We start from the raw sequence: 24,417 nt of genomic DNA on the forward strand, positions 1-24,417 counted from the left end.
ATCTGGATTCACATTCTCGAGCACCTCTAGAACACGATGAGGACAGCGTAACTTGAAGATAATATATATGGCATACCATATCGAACTTCTGAAGCAGAAGCATCTACTCCCAGCAATCTTTCTACCTCCTCTTCGACACTTTCAATGGTCTACGAAGCGTATATAAATATGCAGTCCAGCGCTAAATTTGTCTAAACATACCCGTTTATTTATTCTCTTTCGGAATCTCCGTTTTCGAACATGATGCAAAGGAGGCGTGATTCCATGTGGCCAAATGAACTCCTCAATATTGAAATTTCGATGGTGGGAGGCTCCATCGTCGTTGTCAACGCGATCCCCCACTACAAGCATCTTCATCAAAAGTGTGAGCCATACGATTTCAAGACAAACCCAGCACTATTGACCTGACAAATATCGGCTACTTTGAACATCTGTTTATTGTCTAGCGTCTTTTGCGATTCTATGACGCACGGAAGATCTACTAGCTTTGACATGTAAGTCGAAGCCCCTATGTGGAACATTGCGCGTCGAGAGTCTGGTATTGTTCAACATCTACTCAGAAAAGCGAAGACTAGATATGTTCACCTTTGAATTTGAACCACACGTCGTTACTTATTTCCCTCGTTGTAACCATATCCCGAAGTTTGTCAAGATCCTCGCCCGGAGGCATTCTGAGAATAAATTGCTCCTCGAAAGCAAGGTCCTCGTCGTCTGAGTCTAGTTCTCGATCATAAGCTCCAAGAAAGGACATTCCAGGGGCTTGAGCTGCTGCTTTTTCGCTCAGTTTGAGTTTCAGCTTTGGCTGCGGTTTTGATTTTGCGGTCGCAGAGCGGGTGGTCCGCTCAGAAGCCTCCAGATGAGGTATTGAACTTCGCAGTCGAGGCGAGGAGGCCATGGTGGGCTCTGCTGTGATTCTGGTCGGACGAGGTCGTTGGTTTTCGGGGGAAGTTGTCGGTCGTGCACTTGCTGTAGATGGTCCAGCGTGGTCTTCAAAGTCGTCAATGACGATGAGGTCGTCCTCCATTGTGTTACCTGAAGGTTAAATGTTGTGTATTTAGAACAGCCACAATGATAGAATGCAGGCTCCTTATTTGCGGTTATTGATGGCTATGTGTCCAAATGGTGTCTAGATAACAGACTATGACTGAATCTGGACTATCGCTATATCAGCATTACTAGGAGCTATCTAACATGTTCACCGACACACAGCACTCGCCATCCAAAGGTAAAGCAAAGGATGTCCCAAATTCACGCTGGGAAGCTGGCTGGTGGGAGTTCTATCCTTTGGTAGAGCGTTTGCAAAGGTGACTACCATCAAGTCACTTTGGTTCTGCTAATACCTCTCGTTCAGATCAGTGGTGTGGACAAAATCATCTACACTAATCACCTCTCATCCTGTACAACCCCGCCTTATATCAAGACTCTTTTCCTCTTCGAAAGAATACGCGATCGTTACTCCTGAGCCGGTAGCCTCTTCGCCTTCCGCCTATGACCCCCCAAAGATCATCACCGTTTCGCCAGATGATATCTGGCTTTTTGCATATTTTCCTGGCCTTGAGTGCGATGGAGTAGGCTGCCTATGGAAAAGAGGCTATCAAGTGGACAGCTGGGCCATCAAGGAATCTTGGAGTTTCCCCAGAGGTGCAGGAGTTATAGAAGCTTCGTGGGTTGGATCTGAGCGTGAAGTGAGTTCAATCTTACGCGCCATATAGAACCTCACGTTGATATATGTTTTGCAGTGGATCATGACCGCAGATGATTCTATTACCCGCTTACCATCTCGCGGACCTCTTACTCCAGTATCCGACCCCACATTAATGATAGTTACGCAGGAACAACGACTCCAAGTTTACTATCTACGCGACTATGGCACGAATCTTAAGGTCCTTAGTTGCTCCTTGGTACGGCCCGATTCCGCCAACGAAAATCAGAGTGCCGTTCCGGGCGAGACGATACCAGGAACCGCCAGAGTCTGCGTTGGTGCTGCGATAGGACAATGTTATAATGGTAAGGCGTCCTTCACGTTCAACATCCCAAAATATCAATTAATAGCAAAAAACATCAGATGCAGATTGTTCGATACTTGTAGCTATGAGATATAAGTTCTATATGTTGATAGGTCCAGATCCAAACGATGATATTGAGGACCCTGATTTCCCTCTCTTTGACGCTCGAAACGGTATGCCTCGCCCTCCTTCCCCGGAATGGGAGTCATCTGGTGAGGAGGCGGCTATCGAACTGTGTGAAGTAAAATTAAGTTTCGATGGAACAATTTTCAGTATGTTAATTAGGTGTTCTCAAAGTTTGTTCTAATGCTTATTTCTGCCACAGGCCTAAAAAGCAAACCTTTACCATCTATTCACTATTCGACACGAAGTGTGATCCAACTTACGTTCATCTGCCCTCCTGCGCTAAAACCTCAAGCATCCAACCCCTCATTGCAATCCCCCAAAAAAGACGGGAAGTCTCAGGAAAACACTTCTACGGAATCAAACGTGATGTATTTGGTTGCGGGCTACTTGGATTTTGGGAAATGTAGGCTCAGATTCGAATTGAACTTGTTGCATTTTTTGTTCATACATTTCGTTCTCTGATCGCACGCTTTAGACACCGAACCTCCCCAGTCTGAAATGGTTCTACATACCTTGACTCATCAGATGTCACCATCTGTTGCCAATCCTGGACAAATGACCTGGGTAAGGAAGGTCCACAATACACCAATCTGCATCACTACTGATCTACCATAGTTATCCAAACCCACCAGTCGCTCTTTTACTCCAGGCGTGATGTCCTTTTTCACTCCTATCATCACTAAGACTGTCCCAATCAAGGCTATTATATATGCTGGAGTTCTCGATACGTCAGGTTATATAGCCAATACAAAACCGAAACCAAAATCAACGCCTATTGGGAAAGTTATCGTTTTGAAACTGTAGGTTCATCTCTCACCTTGAAACTAGTTGATGGAGTTTTACCAGTTGACAGGCCCGAATTGTCCGACGATACAGAGTGGGAAAGCTCCGCGATATTATCGTCGGTGGAACTCGCTGGCTCAGAGCGTAAGCATTTTTTTCCCGATCGAACCTGGACATATCATTCACGTCCGTCGTAAGTTCCCTTGAGTGTCACCACTTCTCCTAACGGAACACTGTTGGGTTCCATGTCCGCGGTTGTACCAACCCAGACCAGTTTTCATGCATTGCCGAAACGTCATTCCAATCCCACTCTTGATCCAGCGTCTCGTACGTGCTACCCTGTGAACTAAATAACTACATAGACTGAGATCAACGACTTCCGAATCATTTTAGATTTACCACTAAAGTCACTGTACACATTACCTCTCGTGTCAGCTTTACTGGCCAGGAAGTCAACAGCAGATATTAGTTTCCTTCTGTCAAATCCCTCAGTGAAAGCTGACTTGTTAGCTGAGACTTTATACGGCGCATTATCTCTATTCGAAACCAGCGTGCCCGGTGGATTGACGAATTCTTGGATGTCGGAAGTCATCGGTACTGCTGTGGAGATTTACAGGTATACCTCATTTCTTGTAATGTAGGTATCTTTTCTTCACAGAGACTTATAGGAGTAGAGCGTTGCGCTCCAGCAACAGCAAAGATCGACAACACTTCATGGAGCTCCATCAAACAGCACTTGAAGCTTGCACTGTAGCAGCGTGTCTCGCAGCGTTTGAAGACTGTCAAGAAAATGATGCTTACGATCTCGGTAAATAACCCGTTTCTGGACATGTTATCGTTGATTGATATTTATCCTCCTAATATAGAGGCTGTCTGGCAGCTAGTGAGCCTGTCCAATTGGATCGTCGGACTCTTAGAGAGGCTGTTAAGAGAATGCCTGACACTAGATGGCTCCATCGAGCCTAGTGAATCGAATAATGATGATGGTCCAAATGTTCCAGACGTTTGTGAGTGCCGTGACTTTGCACATTCATCGTGGATACTGTATGACGATACTTCTACGCTCAGCTTCCTCTGACTCTCATGAGACGGCACTCCATACTCCTATCTTGCTGCATCTCGCTCATCCATATTTGCTATCAAATCTTCGCAATGTATTGTCTCATATCAACGCTTTTCGTGCGTTCCTGGGGACACTGACTGCACGAGGTGAAACTGCCCAGCTTGCAAGTGATGTTTTATTCGATCTCGTCGATAGCTCTGGCGTGGGCCTTCCTGAGTTAGCGGCCATACTATCTGAATCGCTTCCAGCTTTAAATAGCATCAGTAGTGATAGAGCATTCCGGCAGTGCCATATGATGCTGATCTTTACGCGATTGTCAGCTGAAGATACCAGACGAGCGCTAGCTTCGTGTCACCCTGTTCCCGCACTAATCGCACCACTGCGAACTCTGATTTCAAAAATTAGTTCATCCAGCGCTATCAATAAGCCACACTTATTTATCAAGGCTTCGGATCTGGTAGACGAACTATCCAAATTGTCCAAATTGTCGATAAGCGGACAAAATACCAAGGAAAAGGATATAGACGTCATTACTAAAGGGTTACTACTGAGACACGGCTCTGGGATTACGTGCCTACGCTGTGGCGGTAGATCTGAGGTGACCAGTGAAGTGAATGCTGCTGGTAGGATCTCTCGCAGATGGAGGGCTTGGGAGAAGACGTGGCTGGCGCGGTGTATTTGTGGAGGTTTATGGGTTACTGGCATGGATTGATCGATGTATACGCAGGATGAAAGGCGCCCATTCTTGCGTCGACTATCTCTGTGACTTTGTTTCACGCAGTTCTGATGGTAATGTACGATAGTCTCGACCTTTCATATTCCTGGTCCAAAAGTGAGATGCAATGTTATAATATAGCCACAAATACAAGACGTTGTACGAGTAGTAGTTAAGAGTCATATCCAATGATGCTACGAATGAATGTTACATATGTAATTGCGAATGATCTGGGGTCAGCGTTGCTTATACTTGGCTTCATTCTCATATCGAACGTTAGGATCTAATGTATTGTGAAGACCCATGAGAGTCTTGCTGACCGCCTCAGAAGCGCCGATCATAGGCTTTAGGACCGCAATAGGTACAGCGCGTATAACAGCACGCATCGCACCCTAAGCAAGATTATGTTATTCAGTCATCGATTTGATAGGTTTTGTCCTACTCACCTCATTCCCAGAACGCTCGTACACTTCCATAGGTACAGCTAAAATGGTCTGCGCCGCAGAATTTAGGTTTCTATGCATACTTCTGTATGCAGATCGTACACCCTCTGTTATCCCTTCTGGTTGTTCTGCATACTTACTAAACAGGTCTGGTGGTAATTCATCCTCTTCCGAAAGGCCCTCGATAACAGAAGAAAATTGGACAGTTTCTGCAGTGATAGGGTCATGGAATTGGCCACCAAGTACATTTTCAGCCTGTTCGAGGATAACCTGTGTCCCAGTTGCTAACTGCGCACCCAGCTTGATGGCTTCCATGGCTGTAGACTTGACAAATGCGGTAGTGCCTTTCTGTACACCGCGAATGATTCGACCATCTTTCTTGTACTGTGTTATTGGAAGAAGGACAAGATCTGCGACACCAGAACCGACATTGACTACAGAGCGGATAGGGGACACGCCAGAAATGACATCTACAAGCTGAGTGGCTTTCACGTCAGGTGTCCATAGGTCATTAAGCTTCTCGAAAAGTCGAGGCCAGCCATTTATCTGAAACGACATGGTCAAATGAGACGATTTATAAAGATGGGAGAAGAGGGAAACATACCCCGTATAAGTTGAGATGACGCAGAGTCATTTCTGCACCATCAAAGTGGAAGAAATTCATCAATTCTATAGTTTTTCCTTCACGCAAAGCTCTATAATCAACGCGGCGGGGCTTATAATCCAATTTGATGTCCACAGGAAAGATCTCAGCATGTTCTATAATGTTTTTTGAATTATTTGTATATGTATTACTTTTATAGGGAACTTACGAATATAGGCTTCCGTTCCTTCCGGTTCATCCACATTGGCCGCCGGACTCTCGGAGTCCTTGAAGCTAAAGAAATTCTTCAGGAAGTCTAATGCATCCTGATCAACATACAGCCTCAAAGGAAGTAGTTTAGCCTGAAAATAACGAGTAAATCATTGATCATCTGGTAGCAATCATTACTTACACGCAATCGTGCTTCTTGCGCAGGGTGGGATGGAATAGGCCGAACATTCTGTATTTCTACGCGAACCATATTAGAACCAGTCTCTCGTACATTTCCTTGGGAGTCCGATCGTAGTTCGCACAAAAAATGTCTCCAAGTTGAGGATTTGATATGATCAAGAATCTCCACGTCTCTGACAGTAGCTAGGATCCGGGAGACTAGTGTCTGACCTGGGCGATAATTATCGATTTCAGCATCCAGACCTAGTAGCCTTATGTCAATGCATGAACCATCGGATCTCGTCAAGCGTTTATGCTGTACGCGAGATAATAGTGGTGGCGGATGCCCTGGGGAGCTGGCAGGATGTAATGACTGCCATGAGCTTTCAATGTCTGATTCCGTATCGTGATCCAACTCTTCATCGATCGCGGCAACCAAGGCTCCAGGCTCTAGATCACTGACATCTGCCTGCAGCCCGATGTATACCGAGTTGAACATTAACGCGCTAGTCTCCACTTCTGTGGAATCTTGTACTTGTCCAGTGGCAACAAGCTGCCTGATCTTGGCTAGCCGTCGCCGCATCTCTTTGATTTCTTTTTCAAGAAGCTCGCGCGTACGTGACCAATCGTATCCATCATAAAGAGATAACGTCACGTCACAATCGTAGATTCGGATTCGCATCATGGCCTCTCCAAAACTGAATTGCAGAGTTAGTACATGTGAGAAGCACAGAATATGATGTCTTACTCAGACTCGCCGCTTGCAGGCTCGGGAGGAATGGTATCATAATAGTTTTCAATTACCTTGAAGGGTCTGAGGATCCTGATTGTCTCTCCGCCAATGTCAGAGACTGTTCCTGTCCTGTGGCCAGGAGAAGGCGTGACGGGTACAAATTTTTCTTCGACATCGAAGTCGTCAAGGTCATCGTCTTGAAGCTCACGAAATCCAGCGGCTGTCCCAAACGAAACATCCAAATAGTCCAAATTCGTTGGCAAATCGTCGGATATCATGTCTGGAGCTGATCCAACTTCTGGGTTTCGCGTGAAAGCATGTTCCTCCACGTAGACTAGAAAATGCATCAGCTCTGTAGTAATGACCCCCAGATCAGTTTACTTACTCATATCACTTTTAGGTGATGACGGATCAGTCACTATGGAAGGGCCTTTTGTTGATGTTGGCGCGTTCGTCCTATACAGCAATCAAGGTATGCACAGAACGAGAAATCATAAAACACGAACGGGTCGGGAGGAGATTTAAAAGCGGAGCTGAAGTCACCAATGAATCCTGTAAGGGCAGCAAGTGTATCCGCGCATATATGAATACGAAGGGCAGCCCTGTTTATCAACATCTGCCATTATCGGTGAATGAGGACCAAAAAAGCAACCTGCTCATCCACTGACCTGTGTGTCCAGAGGAGCTGGCGCATTGCGTCCCTTGTACGCAAAGTCTAGGTTTACTAGCTCGGCTATCAGGGCATAACCACTTTCCTAAATTTACCGTCAATCTGAGTGACATATTTCAATCATATAATTCAACGAACCTTCCAGAATGCAACACCTCTCGCTTGGAGCTTGGAAGACTCGTCAGGGACTTCGTCTGGTAAGGCGTCAATCAATAGAACAGAGATAGACGGGACAAGCATTTTCAATGACAATTCAGATGATTTATTGATGAGATCCAACGAAAGAGTTGTTTCTCCAATGTACAGTACTGCAGCTCCAGGATGACCAGGGGCAAAAGCATGAAGTGAACTTTCCATAATCTTGACTGACACGTGTGTTCGCTCGGATGGGACGACGGACTCGAAAACCTAGTATGAATGGAGTCATGACATGCAGTAACCAAGATGGAAAAAGGCACAAACGCCAGGTGGTGCCTTAGCAAAGCGCTCTAACTCGGAGAGCCACTTGAGCTTGGAAAGCAATCGGAAGTTGAAACCCCACAATGACAACTTGATATTAGAGGCTTTCGCAGTACTTCCAGGTATAGAAGACGAATTAAAGCGGACTTCAATCATTCGCTTCGTGGTTGACAACTATGGGCGAAAATAAGCCAAAGTGAAAGCGAAGAAAAAGTGAATAATATACCGAATTTCGTGGAGCTGCGAGAGACAATAAGGGAATGCGGGGACTCTCTGCAGCGAAATCCATGACACTAAGATCCGTGATCTTGACAATGGTTGTGGGTCCATCCTGCAAAAGACAAGTCAGCGTGGACCCGACATGAAAATGATCCAATTACTTCAGACCCGGTCTTCATCTCTAATAAGGCGGACACATTGGAAGCAAACAAATCAAGAGGCCGGGAAATGTAGGCGTCGTCTTCACGTCGAGGTAACATCAATCTTACAAACGCTATAAAATTGATATTAGGAAAGGTCTAATGTTTGAGTACCTTGACGTGACACACCTTGCGACACTACCAACTGGACATGCGTCTCACTTCCTGCGCTGATGGGTTTTGCGCCTGATATTGATCGACTACTCGCCACCTCGCTAGGTTTCCCGATGTCGACCGCGGTGGGTTTTCCAGTACGTTCCATTAACTGCGCAGCATCATCCGCCCATCGTTGCAAACCATCGAAGACGGCCTTCGTGATGATAGCATTTGTTGAGGCTACATCTACATTCAAATACGTGACGGAGGAAGAAGAACTATTGGCCAAATGGGACAGATTGACGCGAAGAGAGGAGTGAGACATGGAGCCTTCGTTGCCTGGTGCAACTTCCTTGTGACTAGACATCGAGCCAAGTAGCAAGAACAAAGCAGCAGAAGATTCGTTCACGTCGGAGTAAGCCAAAGTAACGCCTTGACATTTGACGTCTAGCAGATGTTGTCTCATTGAACGTTTCTGATCATCGGAGGAACCAGGTGCAATATCTCGTTGCTGAGCAGCAGGGCCTGTTGGTGACACGAATAAGGTAGACATGCGGATGCCATGGATATCCACAACAAAAGCGCCAGATCGAGCAGAACGGAGCGGAGGAGGCGGACAACGGACCTGTACTCGAATCATAGGGATTTCAAGTACAAGACTTGGCTTATGCTCAATTTGCGACGACTTGTGCACCTACCAGATGGATGAGAAAAACGCTAAGTCATCACACATAAGTTAAATTAACCTTTCTATGACGAGTGGAAGAACCATCTCCATGAGCTGTTCTCTGCTGAGGCTCTTGCGATGGATAAACTTTCTTGAGGTTCGAACCCTGACCTACATTTCTCGACTGAACTCTGTCAGCCCTCGCTCCCTTCATCTGCCCCTCACCAAAACGTACGCCTGTAAGGGCAAGTGAATCCGAAGAGCCATTTCTCTTGTGAGATCCCTCACCGGGCTGCTCCATAGTACCTGCATTCTTCCTGCTGCCTTGTTCTGAAACACTCACATTACTGCTCGTGACCTCGTTCAAGAAAAGGAGCATATCTCCATTCCCTAGCATCGAACCAAGGTCTATGAAAAAATGCAAAGGAGACACCTTCAATACCATGGGTTTATCTGTGCTACTTAGACCAGCTTCGGGATGTTTAGGTGAAGGTGGGAACGGTTTCTGGTACGACAACAAGAAGGCTGGATGAACTGGTGCCTCCTCTTTCTCGCTACAGTCAGATCCTACTGAAGTGGTTCTCCAAGTGGATATATCTGCAGATTTAGTCCATTGTTGAGGGGAAGTCCAGTCCAAAACGTCAAACGCTAAAGGCTCTGTATCGCCTGTCTGCGACGTAGAAGCGAAAAGCTTCTGGAGATATGACTGCCACCGGGAGACCGAATACTGGCCTGGGAGGCCGGGGTCTGTGATGAGGATGGGTAAAGCACGTAACGCACTATCCTGTTTATCAGGCAGCGAATTGGCTTGGAATGAAAAAATGGACAAGCTGGACAGCATCAATCGACAAGAAACTGCTGGCTGGGGAATGGTAGAATGCAGATTTTCTTGGTCAGGGCTAGTAGTAGGCACGAGACTTGTAGATTGATTTTGGGAGTTAAGTACGACACTCCCAAATATGCCATCCAAGTGTGCACGCACATATCCGTGACGAAGGTCAGGTGGCACCAACGGGCTAGTAAAGAAGTGCCTCAACGATGATTGAACGTCAGACGAGTCATTGTGGCGTTTAGCAGTTGGATCCGGGAGCAGAAGGATTACTACGCCCTTCACTTCAAGGGTGGACTCTAAATCCAGACCAATCTGAGCAGACCCTGAATTCGAAGAAGCGCTAGTTGGCGCAGACCGAGGTGAATGTTGTCCACATATTTCCAAGACGTCGAGCAACACGCGGATATGATATGCGCGAAATGCACATGCCACGACTCCAGATGAAACAGAAATATTCAGAACACCCTTTGGTATGAGTTCAGGAAGCGAGGGCTCAGACTCGGACTCGGTTCCTTCAGGACAATCAGAGGGTTGGCTAACAGGAGTTGTCACTCGTACAACTATAGGTTCTCTTCCAAAGGATAATATAATCTCATCCAGATAACTTTCCTGTCTCCGCTCTTGCTGTGCTGATGTAAGAATATGACGAGAGGTGTCATTGCTGGCTTCTGGTTGACTCGTATGGATTCGAGGGGGAGTATCTGGAGATAGTGATGTGCGAGTACGTGAAAGGTCGTGTGTCATGGTTAACGTGCTGTGATAAATACTACTTGCCACCGAACTCGTAGGTGAAGATGATCCTGAGACGGGACGTGGTGGCAACGTTGCGAGAGATTGTGACATGAGGAACGTCGTGTCTTCATCGAGTGAAGAGGAGGATGAGACTGGGGAGACTGGCTCGGGGGTGTGAATGAGAGAGCTGGTAGGAGATGCATGACGAATAGATATCGGAGATGTAGGAGAAAGGGTCGAAGGAGTAGGAATAGGCGACAAGGTTGGGCGCAAGTTTCTACAACTTACAGAAACACCATGTATTGAGACAGAGCGAACTGGACTATTACGCCCAGGTTCCGAAACGTAAGTCCCTTCTGAAGGACTGCCATTATTATGAGGTTCGGTATGATACCGGATTTCGGCGATTGAAAGAGTGAAGCTCGCATGGCCAGGGTGAACCAACGTTATCTTCGTGTCTACAGCATCAAACTCAAACCTTGCGAGCAGCCGCTCGATTATGGTAGCAAACAGAGATACTCCAGCAGGATCTACATCCCCGTGTTCCACGCCAACATTGGCATCGTTGATAAAAGGGTTCAGACCGCCTGGTATATTCTGCTGGTCGTCATCGGCATCCAACGGTGACGCATTCGAATGAATCGATTCCAGAATAATGGATTCTTCGCGTACTGACAGTTCATCTTGTACAAAAGCTTCGGCAACTGATACAACTGACTCCGTAAGAGTGTTGCTGGGGGGTGATGGGGGGGTAGATGTGGGAGGAGTGACATGAAGAGTGACATGAAGAGATTGGATGGAGCAGCCTACGGTTGATGTGAGAGGCTTTGGCCATGGTATGCGAGCAGTGATACAACCTATTGAGCCATCATGTGCAGAGATAGGGAGACCTGAAAACAAAGTGTTGATAGCCTTGGAACCATTAAAAGATAGCAAAGTAGAATATGTAACATGGGCGTACTGGTGTGTCCAGCTCAAGATCTTTCACATTGACATAGCCAGAGCCTATTTGCGAGTCTATCTGGTATGCATCAAGTTGGCCAGGTTTGAGGAAGCGGCCAAGGGATTTCTTGAGAACAAATGCGATAAATCGAGACTGAATGCTTGATGGGAGAGAGAAATCGAGAGAAGGAAGACTTGAGAACCATGAAGGATACCAGGATGACATGGTGGTTATCTCTTGGGATGCAATACTATGGTGGACTCTTGTTTGATCATGCCACTTGGTGCTGCAGCAGGTCAGCACTGTCGGATTATGTACTAGGGGCCGCACTAATAGGCGGCCCCAGAGTGGCCGAGGTCCCGAGCCGGTTCAGCTATAGGGGCTCGAAAAACAAAGTGATCCTATTGTCCTGCCAGAACAAGATACAATATACATTTTTTGCGTATAGTAGTGCTACATTTTAGTTCGCTACGTTGAAATGAGAGTCGTTTATAGTGCTGAACACATGCCCCTCGTCCATCAACTTATCCAAGGCATCACTGAGTGGTTAAATAAGCGGCACAGAGTTAACCAATGACACGTCAATAGAGATAATTTAGTCCACACCTGATTGTGATAGCGTCACCTCCAACAGCACGGGCAATAGCACCTACGTGTACACCTTCGGTACTAGTTGGTTGGCTGAGAATAAAGCTAATAATGGATTGTTGTAGTGCTGGAAGATGAGCGTATTGTTCGTTGGATGCAGTGGAATGGCTTTGTTTGTACACAGCAGCAGCAGCACCAGGTGCATTTGCTACTGCGCCGAGGCGGTGTGTTTGACCGGGTCCCGGGGGCTGATGCAACGTCAGCGACACAGACAGAAGGTGCAAGTAGAGACAAGCTTACAGGTCCTCTTTCCCATGTCAGAGTTACAGTCATCGCCTCCAACAAATGGAAATATATCTCATCAGGCGACTGTACATTTCGGATATGAGTTGCATTGATATATCGCTTGTTACCGAACATTTTGAGGTTTCCCAGAACGCGAACATAGGTTCCTTCTCTACCAATGTTAACATGGTCAGTGATACATACAAGTTCCAAGAGATAAACTAACAATACACCGTCCCACTTCTCAGAGGATTCAGTCAATGACGAATCAGTCCAATGCCGGGCTTCAATACGTCCAGTTCCATCGTCTAGCCAGTATAGACTGTTGGTAGCTTGGCTTTGTATCGAAACGACCTGGCCAACGACGGTCACCTGTACACTCAATCGATTAGCTTTGTCGACGCTTCAACAATCGCGCGTTGACGCGTACTTGTCCGATTTCCGTTTCGTCAAGCATCCAATCTGCATCTGAGTGAGCTTGGGACGCGTCCTGAAGTTGATGAATGGTCATAGGCCTCAGTGAATGCGAGACCTCGTTTCGCTACGTAAAACCGATATATATATATAATGTCAGTATATGATCATAAAAAGAGAAATGGCACCCAGACGAACGCGTCCAAACCCTCCAGGACTACCACCAGCATAAGGCGAACCACCTGTAAGAAACCCTCCTCCACTTCCTCCACCACCATAGTAGTTGTTATCGGTGTCTATAGTTTTGTCTCTGAACATAGCTGGTCCAATACTGATTGTTATAGCTCACGTTGACTCATGGAAAGTCCAAGATGATGATTCAAGAGGTAAATGATACGGTGGGGGGATTGAATCTGAGACACAAATTCGCGCGTCAATTGATCAGCCACAAGTCGCGACGCGACTCTTTCGTGAGTTCGAATCCGGCGGTTAGCATCCATTCAAATCACAACTCAAAAAGTTCTAGGTGAAATGGAGTGGCATATAGCATTCAATTATACAGGTATATACTTAAGACTACCAACAAAACCGAACACACGCACTCTAGGCTATGCTGTGAGTTGCCGCTCGGGTTTCCGCTCATTGACCACTTCCTGTGGGGTATCCGTCGGTTCTGGCACACTATCTGGTGGCATTGGTGCAGCATGCAACTTATCCACCTTTGCCTGTTCCTCCACCTCCAGTGACAATAGTCTGAATTCTTCTTCTATTTCTGCCTCGTCTAAGCCACCGTCTGCTGTCGCCATATCTCCTCCAAGCTTTATTACATCCTCCACCTCGCGAGCATCAGCGCTGGCAGCAGCCATGGCATCCATTGTTTCGTTGATATTATCCCTTTGAAGTGACGGGTGCGCAAGAATCTCCCGAAGAGTAGCAGTAGACGACTCATATGATTTCATGATCTTAATATCGCAAATACATAGTTAGACAAGCTGAAGGAAAAGCCGACAACTTGACACTAACCTCTATGTCTCCTGCAGCTGCTTCGACTCGGATCATCGTCGATCGTAACATGTCGAGTGACCCCAGCCTTTTCTCCAGAAGATCTTCAAGTTGTTTCTTGGATCGTAAATGGCTTAATGCCACATTTTTGCGCTTCTCTCGAAGTGCAGTTGATATCTTGCTGGAAGCTCTAAAATATGCGTGAGATGAGTGGGAGACAGACAGACAATTCACATGAATTTAAGCGTTACAGGCTGATTTTTTCTTGAATATCATCAATTTGCGCAGATATGTGTTCTACGGCTGATTTCAGTTCAAGGATACCTCGATCAACGGTGGTAACTCGTTTGTCTTTTCCGGAGTGAACGAATTTGATCACCTGAGAAAAGACATTTTAGTAAACATGAAAAGATCAATGTAGAAACGTATCGCACATCGTCGTCACACACGATGACTCCTCTCTCTCTTTCCAGGAATTTGAGTAAGACCTTGGTATCCAACTCACTTAACGATACACCAGAGAGTAGCTCCGCTCGGACATACTTCCTAAAACTATCGAAGGTAAAAAGACAGTCGGCGATAGTTGTGCTCTTTTCCGCGTGTATCACTTCTACGACATTGGCAGCTCGCTCTAAGAGCCATAACACCACATAATCGCCCTCGACTTTCTTCCACATATCTCCATCAGATTTAGAATCCTCAGATTGGACAATATCCAGCTGCTGGAGTGCCCACCACAAAGGTTTTCCGAGGACATAGGATGTGACCTTGAGTGGCGACCAGGTGGACTCATATATCGATTGTGATGCACTCAGATATTGGGACACAGATATCAATGCTTTCTTGGTGTTCAGTTCAGCCTATGCTAGTAGTTATATAGTCAGCTGTAGCGCTAATGGGAAAGGATGGGGCCTCTTACGATGACTGTAGCTAGTCCCGCCGGCTTCCCAACACCCTGTAACCTGAATGTTTCCATGAGATCTCTTCTTGCTTTCAAAACCAGTTTATTAGGTTGGCTATCTAGAATAGGTGAGCTCTGGGTAATTTTGTCATCCCAACTGCGCAACATGAATTCCTCAAGGGTACGGTGCCACCAGTCTACGTAGGCGTTGAAGGACGCGGCATTCGAGTGTTTTTGCCTGGAAATGTCTGAATAGAGCGACTGCAGACGAGACTGAGAAACAGATGAGTAGGTTGGTAAGGATGTCAGGAAAGAAGATGAAGTTGACATCGAGTCTCAATATTCTCAAATTGAGTGCAGGTGCGTATGAAAGTGAAATGAACACTGTGACATTGCAACGAATTTCCTAAATAAGGGATCTCCGACGTGGCTTTATGTAAAAGTGGCTAGCTAGCGTACCCAGGATCCGTCAATGGACGATAAGCAGAACCCACCCGAATAACCGTTGGTCTGGCATAACGCCTCTGATTTCTCTTCCCCTACAACCACCACCACCTTCACCGTCAGAAAAGAAACGTTGGAAAGCATGGGTTTCAGTGAACTTATGGGCTATATGTCCATTGCTTCCTGGCTGGGAGCTCAGTTTCCGTAAGTAACTTCTGTTATCCAGAATTCTTTGCATCGCATCTGAATTGCGTGCTATTGCGTCCTTACAGGCAGGTTCTGGAGAACATGAGACGAAAGTCCTGTGAAGGCCTGGCCCTCCCTTTCTTGCTCAATTGGCTAATGGGTGCGTCAATTATGTCTCGTGCAGCAATCTGGTACTTGATCCTCATCATTGTACATCAGGTGACATGTCAAATCTCATTGGATGTCTACTTACGCATCAGCTTCCGTTCCAAGTGAGTCACGGCTCTCATTGTATCGTTGTATGAACGTTCAACCTGACCCGCTCTCAGACTTATCTCGCGATATACTTCTGCTCTGTGGATTGTATTTTGCTGGGACAATACTTCTACTATGGCGGCGGAAAATCGCACCCACAACAGCATAAACATACCCGATCGCGCACTACATCCATTGCCGGTCGAGCGTCTTCTGAGCGGGGTGCACTGCACTATCGCGCGCTCTCGACAGTCGCAGCAAACGTCGCTGTCGTGGCTGCATTAGCTGCACAGCAAGATGAGCCAGAAGATGTACGATCTGGGAGGTATCACGACCGTAGCACCGACGAACTTCACGAGAGCTTGACGCATCCGAGCCACCAAGAGCCTCCAGCAGACGAAGCGGATAACGAGTTGTCCGCACTCACCGGAAGCTTCCACTCAGAAATGGGCCGCGTTAGCGGCAAACGCGTATCATGGAGCCAAGAACGCCGACGCGGAAATAGTGTGGGACATGGGCAGGCATCTTTCCTCCCTCCTACTCTGCAGATCACTGCTCCACGCGATGCGTCCTCATCGGCGAGGGGACGCTCGTTGCGACGAGAGGTAGACTCGAATGACGAGGAGGAGCAAACCGAGGAACGTAGGTCTAGTGCTCACAGAACGAGCTCTCGAGCGAGCCGCAGAGGGGCAGGTATGGTTTTCTTAGGTGTCTGGGGTTTGTTTGGTGTTGGTACGCTCGCAAGACGTCAATATACGTCCTGGCCTGAGAAGAGCGGTGATGTAGGGAGAGTGCTATCAGCGGACGCAGATTATGTTTCATTCATACCAGGCACGGAGGGTTACGATGGTGCATACGCCGGGGTAACATCAACACCTTCAAACTCTGTCCATGTAGTCTTCCCGTCGACGCCAAGTGGCACCTCAGGATTCTCGCAAGTCACTCTCAAGGAAGAGCCAGCGAACAAAAGGATAATTGGTCGCATTTTTGCATGGCTATGTACTGTGCTTTACCTAACTTCGAGATTGCCTCAGATATGGAAGAACGTACGTGAACCCATTTTGATAAAATTAAGACCATACTGACACGAACTACCTTATGCAAGTACGCTAGAAAGTCAGTTGAGGTGAGTCGAAACGCTTTGTCTAGCTACTTGCATTGACAATGCGATTTTGTTTTACAGGGCCTATCCATGTTTCTTTTTGTTTGCGCATTCCTTGGAAACTTTTTCTACGTGGTCTCGATCTTAACCTCTTCCAGCATGTTCCTACCTCCCCCGGGACCAACCGATTTCCTCAAAGAGACTATTCCGTGAGTGTTACTTTTGATCGACTCTCACTTTACTGAATTTTATATTCTGCAAAACCACTTAGATATCTGTTAGGAAGTGGCGGTACTTTCATGTTCGACGTTACTATCGTTTCTCAGTTCTACATCTATCGATTACGACCTCGATCCCGTGGTCGACGCAATTCCGTACGGGATAGCGAAGAAGCAGCTGGTTTGTTAGCCAGCGATAGCGCACTTGCAGATTCTTGTGACCATAACCAGAATCCAGGTGTAATACCTCATCCTAGAAGCCGGACTTCTGATACAAATGCCGATAGTTAATTGTACAATTATAATACCACTTGGAAATCCCTTGATATTCGAGGTGATACAACATCCAGATCAAATCCATATGTTCAAACGCGACATATTCTATAGGAAAGCCAGTGCGGTATGCAAGGTTGGAAAGTTCATGTAAAGTACCAAATATTGCCTTTTTAGCTTCCGTACCGCGACGCCACAAAATTTTGTTGGCATGCAAGTTGACATTCAACCTTCCTCGTCAGCAAACCACCACCAACTAACTCGAGTTTACCTCCATTGCGACAAGGCCTTGATTTTTGTTGTATTTTAGCGCTGGCGCTATAGCTCACGCAAAGAGCTCAAAACATGTTACTTCCCTATGTTGAAGACTCTTCCAAACTGCGCCGCTCGGTTTCTCCCAGTACTACCAAGCGATTATCTGTGAACGATGACGATGAAGAAATTCACATCATCACAGAGCCATCGCCTTCTCCAGAAGAGCCTGCGGATAGCGCGAAGCACAACGGCAAACGACCTAAACATGGTGGCAAGACCAACACCAATAGACATACTACAACGGCAAAGAAAGGCGTTGATTACCAGGAAATAAAGGAACAAACCGACGTCCCAGGTCCTGTGCCGGATACTGGCTATACACCAACAAAGGCGGTCACATTAGGAGCTCACAATTCGCAAACAATGTACTCGCGGGCTTCAACAACATCTTTTCACACATTTACCCCTCTCCCCCCATTGTTGACGAAGGAAACTGAAACAAGTGTACTGCATCCCAACCTAGTTTATTCAACGAATACTCTTATGAGTTCTGGAATAATTCGCCCTTCTGCTGCCACCTCTAGCGTTCATACTGGGAATAGTCCGCATCCTCCTCGAGCTATGATAGTCGGTTTTTCTGTCGGCGGTGCTCTTGTTCTAATAGGCATTTTTGTCTCAATCAAATTGATCACGCGTCCTCGTCGTAGAAAGACTCCGACGCCGTCATTACCCATTTTGCAAGATGGGATATTTAGCGATAAACCAGACCAAGAAAGTTCCCCTGTCTTTGGAGGGAAGGAATGGACCTCACCGACAAATGAAAATGAAAGTGGTCGCGGTAATACGGGTCTGTGGACATGGACACAATATCATTCTGGGATTCCAAAAGGTGCCGCTGCACTAGCGTCATCGGGGTCCAATATTTCAGTAAAGCCCGCGAGTGGCAAAGCCGTCAAGCAGCCCGCACAGGTCAAACATCAGTATCCCTTTTCTGTCCCAGGCGTTTCTTGCACCCAAAACCAAGCACCGCAACCCACACAGAATGCTATAACTCGCGCCGTTTCGAGGCTTTCTACGATTTCTATGTCACTTTATCCTGGTTCACCCGTTACCTATAATGAAGGTGCTAATGTTGGCGTTGCTATTGACGGTACTAGTACTCCGGGCACCGGCGGGCAGACGCTTACAAACCAGAAACGCATCGTTCCGTCTGGAAGCAGAAAAAAAGTGCTGAGTCAAGAAAGTTTTGACGACAACGTTCGAACTCCACGGCGTCAGAGTTTTGCTTATGGTGGCATGGACATCATCTCTCCTGTATACCCGACTGAAGTGGCACCCACCAACCCGACTAGTAATGGCCGTGCCCGCATCAAATCCACTTACTACACACCAGGCACTTATACCCGCTCGTCTACCGTCTTACCGCTGGTATCAAACTTCACGAGGGATCGTGACTTGCAGCATGGCGTCAATGATACGCCCAAGTTTGACTTTCATCATCAACGGGATACACATGCTCTGACTTCTGCATTGGGATTGGCTTCTCCTGCACTCTCTCTTCAGCCAACATTGTATCCAGATGACTCTTTGAGCGTCATTGGGGAATCCAAAAGGGTATCAATACGTGCTAATCGCTATCAAAAGAAGCCTGTTCCTAAATCCATGGATCAAAGCGATAAGCTGGCCGTCTCTTCCTCAGAGTCGGCAAATCTGGGGAACTTGATGCTTGTCGACTTTTCGGCTTCCAAGTCAACTGCGTCATTAGTCAATTTATGCCCGGCTGAAGTGACAAGGGATGGCGCTTCGAATTCTACAAGCGGAGGACGTAAAAAGCCAATTTTGAAGAAGGTGGAAGATAAGCCGCCCCGGGTCCCTTCTCCGCCTCCTTTGCCTTCACTTGCCCAGATGGCGCTGGCCCATAACAATCCCGATGCATACAATGATTATCACAGTCCAACATATAGCATCTACGGTCTTTATGACGATGACAGGAAAAGTTGTGCTACTTCGTATGGTTAAGGTGCCGCAACTTGGAGATGATTTTATAGTTTTAGATTGGGTGTAGTAGTGTTTGTGTTATTATCATGGATTTGTATTCATTACCTAGTCGAGAAAGCGCATGCATATGTGTTGTATGAGGACGCTGTAGCTTGATGCGCAGAAACACGTGACGATGTTGATACCTTCTTCAACTGGGAACTGTTGCAAATCGGATTAGCAGATGCGGGGCCGGCAAGCCGATTGTCGAGAGAAACGTGCAGCCGGGAACGGTCCGGGCGAGGGAACTGTTCCCCAGGTTCGGGCCGTGACGACCGGGGTCAAGCAAGAGGTCGGTTCATCATATAAAGGCCTCGAGATCATGCAACAGTCATAACTGCTCTGGCTTTCCTTCTCCTCCCACCTGTATTTCTTGTAACATGACAACTAACGGAACAAATGGTCACCACTCTATTTCTCGCCCATTGAAGGCTGGCATTTACGCTCCTATTCCTTCTTTCTTCTTGCCCCAGTCCGAAGACCTTGGTGGGTTCCTTGCGCTGTGTCCAAGTTTCAACAAAAGAGACTGAACATATCGTCTAGACCTTCCTTCCTTCGAGAACCATGTGGTCCGTGTTGCCAAAGCAGGCGTTGGCCTGGTCCTTTCCGGATCAATGGGAGAGGCCATTAATCTGTCGCATAACGAACGGGCGACATTGATCAAGGTGGCTAGAAAGGCTCTGGATAGCGCAGGTTTGCTCCAAGTTCCCATTATTTCTGGAATTGGAGCTGGGAGCACGAGAGAGACCATCGAGCTGTCCAGAGAAGCTGCAGACGCTGGAGCTGATTATGCGATCGCAATCACCAGTGGATATTTTGCTGGTGCATTGGCTAACAATAGAAAGGCTCTCAAGGCTTTCTTCCAGGAGGTGGGTGAGAAGAGCCCCATACCTGTTATAATCTATAACTGTGAGTTCGTAGCTTCGATTAGTTCGTGTTTTTCATTCACCTTAACCTTGCCAGATCCTGGTGCGAGTGGGGGGATTAATCTGGACTCGGACCTTATAGTCGAACTTGCTGTCGACTGCCCAAATCTTGCTGGGGTGAAACTCACGTACGTGGAATAATTCGCAAAGGAGTAATTTTTACTCATGTTTTGCAATAGCTGTGGTGATGTCGGGAAGCTCACGAGAATTGCTGCCACGGTGTCTGACAGCTCCTTCTCGTCGCTGCATCCACGGAAAAATGCAGATGCTCCCTTCCTCGTACTCGGTGGTTTCACCGACTTTATACTGCCTTCAACGTTTGTGAACGGTCATGGTGCTATCACTGGCCTGGCAAATGTTTCGCCGGTGAGTGACCTTTTGATTTCTAAACCCGATACTATACTTACATGGAGACAAAAAGCATGCCGCCGCGAAGCTATTTGAGCTCAGCGTTGCATCTCTCAAGGACCCTTCTCTCCTGCCAGAGGCTCAACGGCTGCAAGGTATTATCGCCCGCGCTGATGCGACCGTCGCGAAGGCTTCGATCTCTGGAACAAAGTACCTGTTAGAAAAGCTTTATGGTTATGGTGGTCGTCCAAGAAAGCCGCTACCTCCGATAGAATCCGGACCAGCCGAAGCTCTATGGCAGCATTCACACACCCAAGATCTGGTGCATCTGGAGCGGGAGCTCAGTGGGAAGGGCCATTAGGCGACGCTGAGCATCCGGTGAATGGAGAAACACGGTTGAGTGATTTTGTATATGCATAACATATGGATGAGATGTACACGTAGGTTACTTCATTGGCTTTGATTTATGTGCTATATATATTCTGAATACTTCGAGGTCGTCCACAGTAAGTTTAGTTTTAGTCGATGTGCCGAAAGCATCTACCGCTGTCACTATGCTTCCTCCACGTATCCTGGTGGTCGAACGAGTGATGAACGATTTACGCATCGAAAGTAGTTTTACGGGCGGATATATGACCTGAATCTGGTGTTCTACAAATCGGACGTGCGATGACAGCGTAAGAAAACATGTTACTGCTAGCGGCCCGGCGATGCCGTTATGCCGACTTACTCAGCGACCTGTCCGATCAGCTCCCGTGACTCGCTATCTCTTGACGATCATGCACCATGGCCTTGCCTTGAGTGTGCCATCGAACGTTGAATATCTGCATAAAAAGTTATAAGGAGAGGAAGAACGTTCAGAGACAGTCAGAATGGCTCCGAAGGATATTGGTCCCCAGAATTCTCCACGGGAGGTCACCCGCCTTCTACACACTTTGAGGTGAGTTCTAAATTCTGGCTGCAAACTGCCCAACTACGTACCTTGAATCTGAATCTATTATTCCATTCATCGTCCTGAAGAGATGAGCAGTTTCGACACATGCGGAATATCCAAAAAACTCGGCCTAAACCACCTTCATTCTACATGCACGATAATTCCAAACCATCGTTGCCGATTGACTTGATCCACCCTCCAATCACACAGGGACATTCTGGGCAGAATGAATTTCCCATTTTTCGGACTGCTGGACCAACACCTCCTCGAAGTTGGACTGTTCGCTCACAGAAAGACCGTATCGATTATGATACACCGGCATGGCGAAGCCACGCTCTCTCAATGGTCCTGTCAAGTGCGGCCACTAGAACTCGAACCGTAGGCGACGGCAGTGACAAATCACCCATACCATCTCTTACCCTATGTTGCCTCAGCATCCTTCGTGCATATTACACTGATGATGATTTCTCGCAAGTAGTGCCTTTCATACCCCCGCATCTACGTCGTAATCTTCTAAACCATACCGCCGTTCACTCGCCTCTCTCTCAGATAGAACTGCGTGCGTTATGCAGCGATAATGGCCATGTTGATGGCGAGTTGATAGTGGTTGGTCCGCAGGCCTCTCTCCGCAAAGACCACTTTCTGCGATCGCATGACGTCAGTATGAGTGACACTGTGGATGTGGAGCATGAAGAGTGGTCTTGGGATGCTCCCATGTTGCAGAGCGATGATCCACCACTGCACACGTTGGCTCTACTGTCCACATCTCTACCTCTTTCAACATACTTAGCGCTCCCTCCAACGATATCTTGCCTGGCCCTCGTGAATATAACGTCGGCGTTACCCCTTCATCGGCTTCATATAATATGTCCTCTTTTAGTGGTGCTTGATCTTTCATATAACAAATGGTTAAATTCCCGCTCCCAGAAAGTTGGCAACACTACCATTTTGGAGGATGTGGAATGGAGCAAGTTACATTATCTTCGATATCTAGGACTGAGAGAGTGTCAGGTTGCACCCAAAATGTTAGCAGTACTTAATAAAGGGCGATGGGATGACGTGGTCGTTATTCAATAAATTATTGACTATGATTCTCAATGTAAACAATGTGGCGGGACTATCGCCGTGGTGGTGCTAAAATTGTATAATACAGGCCCAATGGAAGGTATCGGTAGTGGTGGTTATAAAAAAGTTCTTGATGAATGCTGGTCGTCTCTTCTGAATCAAGAATGCATCATGTCTTGATATCGAGGAATAATTTCAGATCGAATGCGGGTAGGTACTTCACGGGCTGGATGAGTGACCTGTACTATTGAGATATATATCAATGCGCACCTCAGTAGGTTCCTTTGCTGTGCCAGTCTGCTGTTCGCTGGGAGATGTACTGCTTTGGCTTACAGGCGGCAAGCGCAGACCGGTTGGCCTGCTTGATGACGGCGGCGCTTTCACTTGTAGGTCGTGCAAGATCGCCCACAGTGTATGTGTGAACCTTACACCAAATTCCAGACGAGAGATTGGAGGGTGGTTCGTGTGAACTGCTTAAAAGGGGTGGTAAGAGTGTGCACTGAGGCCCGCAGTATTTCGAAGGGAAGAACGGACATAGTATGGCACCATCAATCTGATCTGCAACCCTGCCCCTTCGCTCCTGGCTCATATACTTGCTCATGGGACTTCTCTCAGGATCCTTATAGGCGAGCAAGCCGACAACGTTTTCCAGTTCTTTGAGATAGAGATCTTGATCAGTTGACTTCTCGAGCCTACCAGCCTCTGTGTTCAGCTTCTGGGCACGAGATAGTAGGTCCATCTGATGCTGTTCATCGTCTTCAGCGACGTTCGTTGTGTCTGTGACTTTAGGCACAGATTCGAAGGCCATTTTTGAAGACGGTTCAGGGGGGGTATACAAGAGGGGGATGGTGCGGCAGGCTTCAATGAATGCCAGAATGTGCAAATTGAGGGATAGATGTGCAGGGTGGACGGTGTTCGGTAGGACATATTCAGCTCGCTTGGATGCGGATTCATTCTGCCCAGGCATTCGGGTTTCCACCTCAGACAGATCTAGAACATTGGGGAAATGCTTGTTGAGGAGTGTTATAGCCTCGTCCACTTGACCTGAAAGAATGCACAGCCGAATATCTAGGAGAGACGATATGCTCGTGGGTTTTCATGTGAAAGAGCGACATTGTGAACGCACCGTTTCTGAATTTGATGTTATTGAGTGTACCCTCCGACAAATCTGGGGACATCTCCTTTGCTCTTGACGACGTTATTTCATTGCCATCTGCGTCGAGGTGTCTTACTGCACTATCTCTTGCAAATGCTCTCGCTGTGCTCGTATAACAATTATGACAGAGATACTGGAGAACGAGGGCACGCTACATAAACATGCGACAGGAGCTATTGTCAATGTCATTGTACAAGACACCCTTAAGACTGGTACGCACAAGATCATCCGGTCTGGGATCAGAAAATTTGGAGTTATCCATCAGCAGCTTGTCACTACAGGATTGCTGCGACTGTGTTTTCTGCGAAGAAGTATACGATAATGGAAAGGTGGGATGTAAAGAAGATAGCTCAAGGGGTAAAGCGGCA

The 24,417-nt window shown here is 47.1% G+C and overlaps 9 protein-coding genes across 9 annotated transcripts; 5 read left to right on the plus strand and 4 right to left on the minus strand.

The window, feature by feature from the left end:
* Window positions 1–1,163: 1,163 nt before the first annotated feature.
* SERLADRAFT_418835 (uncharacterized protein) lies at window positions 1,164–4,861 on the plus strand (the record flags this gene model as incomplete). Its single annotated transcript, XM_007324607.1, has 14 exons — window positions 1,164–1,304; window positions 1,352–1,685; window positions 1,740–2,007; window positions 2,120–2,278; window positions 2,332–2,535; window positions 2,608–2,696; window positions 2,748–2,932; window positions 2,986–3,059; window positions 3,114–3,242; window positions 3,309–3,531; window positions 3,557–3,723; window positions 3,782–3,922; window positions 3,984–4,194; window positions 4,384–4,861. The coding sequence occupies 14 exons, from the start codon at window positions 1,192–1,194 to the stop codon at window positions 4,688–4,690; spliced, it is 2,604 nt and encodes an 867-aa protein (XP_007324669.1).
* Window positions 4,815–11,885, minus strand: ATG2 (uncharacterized protein; the record flags this gene model as incomplete). Its single annotated transcript, XM_007324608.1, has 17 exons — window positions 4,815–5,085; window positions 5,140–5,682; window positions 5,741–5,895; window positions 5,949–6,081; window positions 6,132–6,807; window positions 6,858–7,176; window positions 7,228–7,298; window positions 7,349–7,458; window positions 7,511–7,597; window positions 7,651–7,920; window positions 7,975–8,145; window positions 8,198–8,302; window positions 8,352–8,464; window positions 8,520–9,180; window positions 9,497–11,034; window positions 11,083–11,629; window positions 11,679–11,885. The coding sequence occupies 17 exons, from the start codon at window positions 11,883–11,885 to the stop codon at window positions 4,930–4,932; spliced, it is 5,862 nt and encodes a 1,953-aa protein (XP_007324670.1).
* Window positions 11,886–12,047: 162 nt separating this feature from the next.
* SERLADRAFT_480906 (uncharacterized protein) lies at window positions 12,048–13,347 on the minus strand (the record flags this gene model as incomplete). The annotated part of the gene is made up of 7 exons (XM_007324609.1): window positions 12,048–12,199; window positions 12,267–12,496; window positions 12,549–12,705; window positions 12,760–12,905; window positions 12,964–13,074; window positions 13,146–13,243; window positions 13,297–13,347. 7 exons carry the CDS (start codon window positions 13,304–13,306, stop codon window positions 12,121–12,123), a joined length of 831 nt encoding a protein of 276 aa, XP_007324671.1.
* A 208-nt stretch (window positions 13,348–13,555) lies between these two features.
* On the minus strand, window positions 13,556–15,180 carry SERLADRAFT_443982 (uncharacterized protein; the record flags this gene model as incomplete). Its single annotated transcript, XM_007324610.1, has 5 exons — window positions 13,556–13,909; window positions 13,971–14,139; window positions 14,201–14,328; window positions 14,384–14,809; window positions 14,869–15,180. The coding sequence occupies 5 exons, from the start codon at window positions 15,178–15,180 to the stop codon at window positions 13,556–13,558; spliced, it is 1,389 nt and encodes a 462-aa protein (XP_007324672.1).
* Window positions 15,181–15,436: 256 nt separating this feature from the next.
* On the plus strand, window positions 15,437–17,346 carry SERLADRAFT_443983 (uncharacterized protein; the record flags this gene model as incomplete). The annotated part of the gene is made up of 7 exons (XM_007324611.1): window positions 15,437–15,498; window positions 15,567–15,640; window positions 15,700–15,752; window positions 15,810–16,781; window positions 16,841–16,861; window positions 16,919–17,046; window positions 17,109–17,346. The coding sequence occupies 7 exons, from the start codon at window positions 15,437–15,439 to the stop codon at window positions 17,344–17,346; spliced, it is 1,548 nt and encodes a 515-aa protein (XP_007324673.1).
* A 327-nt stretch (window positions 17,347–17,673) lies between these two features.
* Window positions 17,674–19,602, plus strand: SERLADRAFT_443984 (uncharacterized protein; the record flags this gene model as incomplete). The annotated part of the gene is made up of 1 exon (XM_007324612.1): window positions 17,674–19,602. The coding sequence occupies one exon, from the start codon at window positions 17,674–17,676 to the stop codon at window positions 19,600–19,602; it is 1,929 nt and encodes a 642-aa protein (XP_007324674.1).
* Window positions 19,603–19,942: 340 nt separating this feature from the next.
* On the plus strand, window positions 19,943–21,379 carry SERLADRAFT_454235 (uncharacterized protein; the record flags this gene model as incomplete). The annotated part of the gene is made up of 5 exons (XM_007324613.1): window positions 19,943–20,106; window positions 20,164–20,529; window positions 20,584–20,674; window positions 20,726–20,912; window positions 20,968–21,379. The coding sequence occupies 5 exons, from the start codon at window positions 20,001–20,003 to the stop codon at window positions 21,253–21,255; spliced, it is 1,038 nt and encodes a 345-aa protein (XP_007324675.1).
* Window positions 21,380–21,503: 124 nt separating this feature from the next.
* Window positions 21,504–22,194, plus strand: SERLADRAFT_480915 (uncharacterized protein; the record flags this gene model as incomplete). Its single annotated transcript, XM_007324614.1, has 2 exons — window positions 21,504–21,834; window positions 21,915–22,194. Coding segments are annotated over 2 exons (348 nt in total), but the record flags the coding sequence as incomplete, so codon positions are not given.
* A 206-nt stretch (window positions 22,195–22,400) lies between these two features.
* On the minus strand, window positions 22,401–24,401 carry SERLADRAFT_480922 (uncharacterized protein; the record flags this gene model as incomplete). The annotated part of the gene is made up of 5 exons (XM_007324615.1): window positions 22,401–23,110; window positions 23,164–23,363; window positions 23,428–23,961; window positions 24,020–24,200; window positions 24,270–24,401. 5 exons carry the CDS (start codon window positions 24,309–24,311, stop codon window positions 23,063–23,065), a joined length of 1,005 nt encoding a protein of 334 aa, XP_007324677.1.
* Window positions 24,402–24,417: the final 16 nt, after the last annotated feature.

Source organism: Serpula lacrymans (assembly GCF_000218685.1).
Source record: "Serpula lacrymans var. lacrymans S7.9 unplaced genomic scaffold SERLAscaffold_20, whole genome shotgun sequence".
Classification (NCBI taxonomy): Eukaryota; Fungi; Basidiomycota; class Agaricomycetes; order Boletales; family Serpulaceae; genus Serpula; species Serpula lacrymans.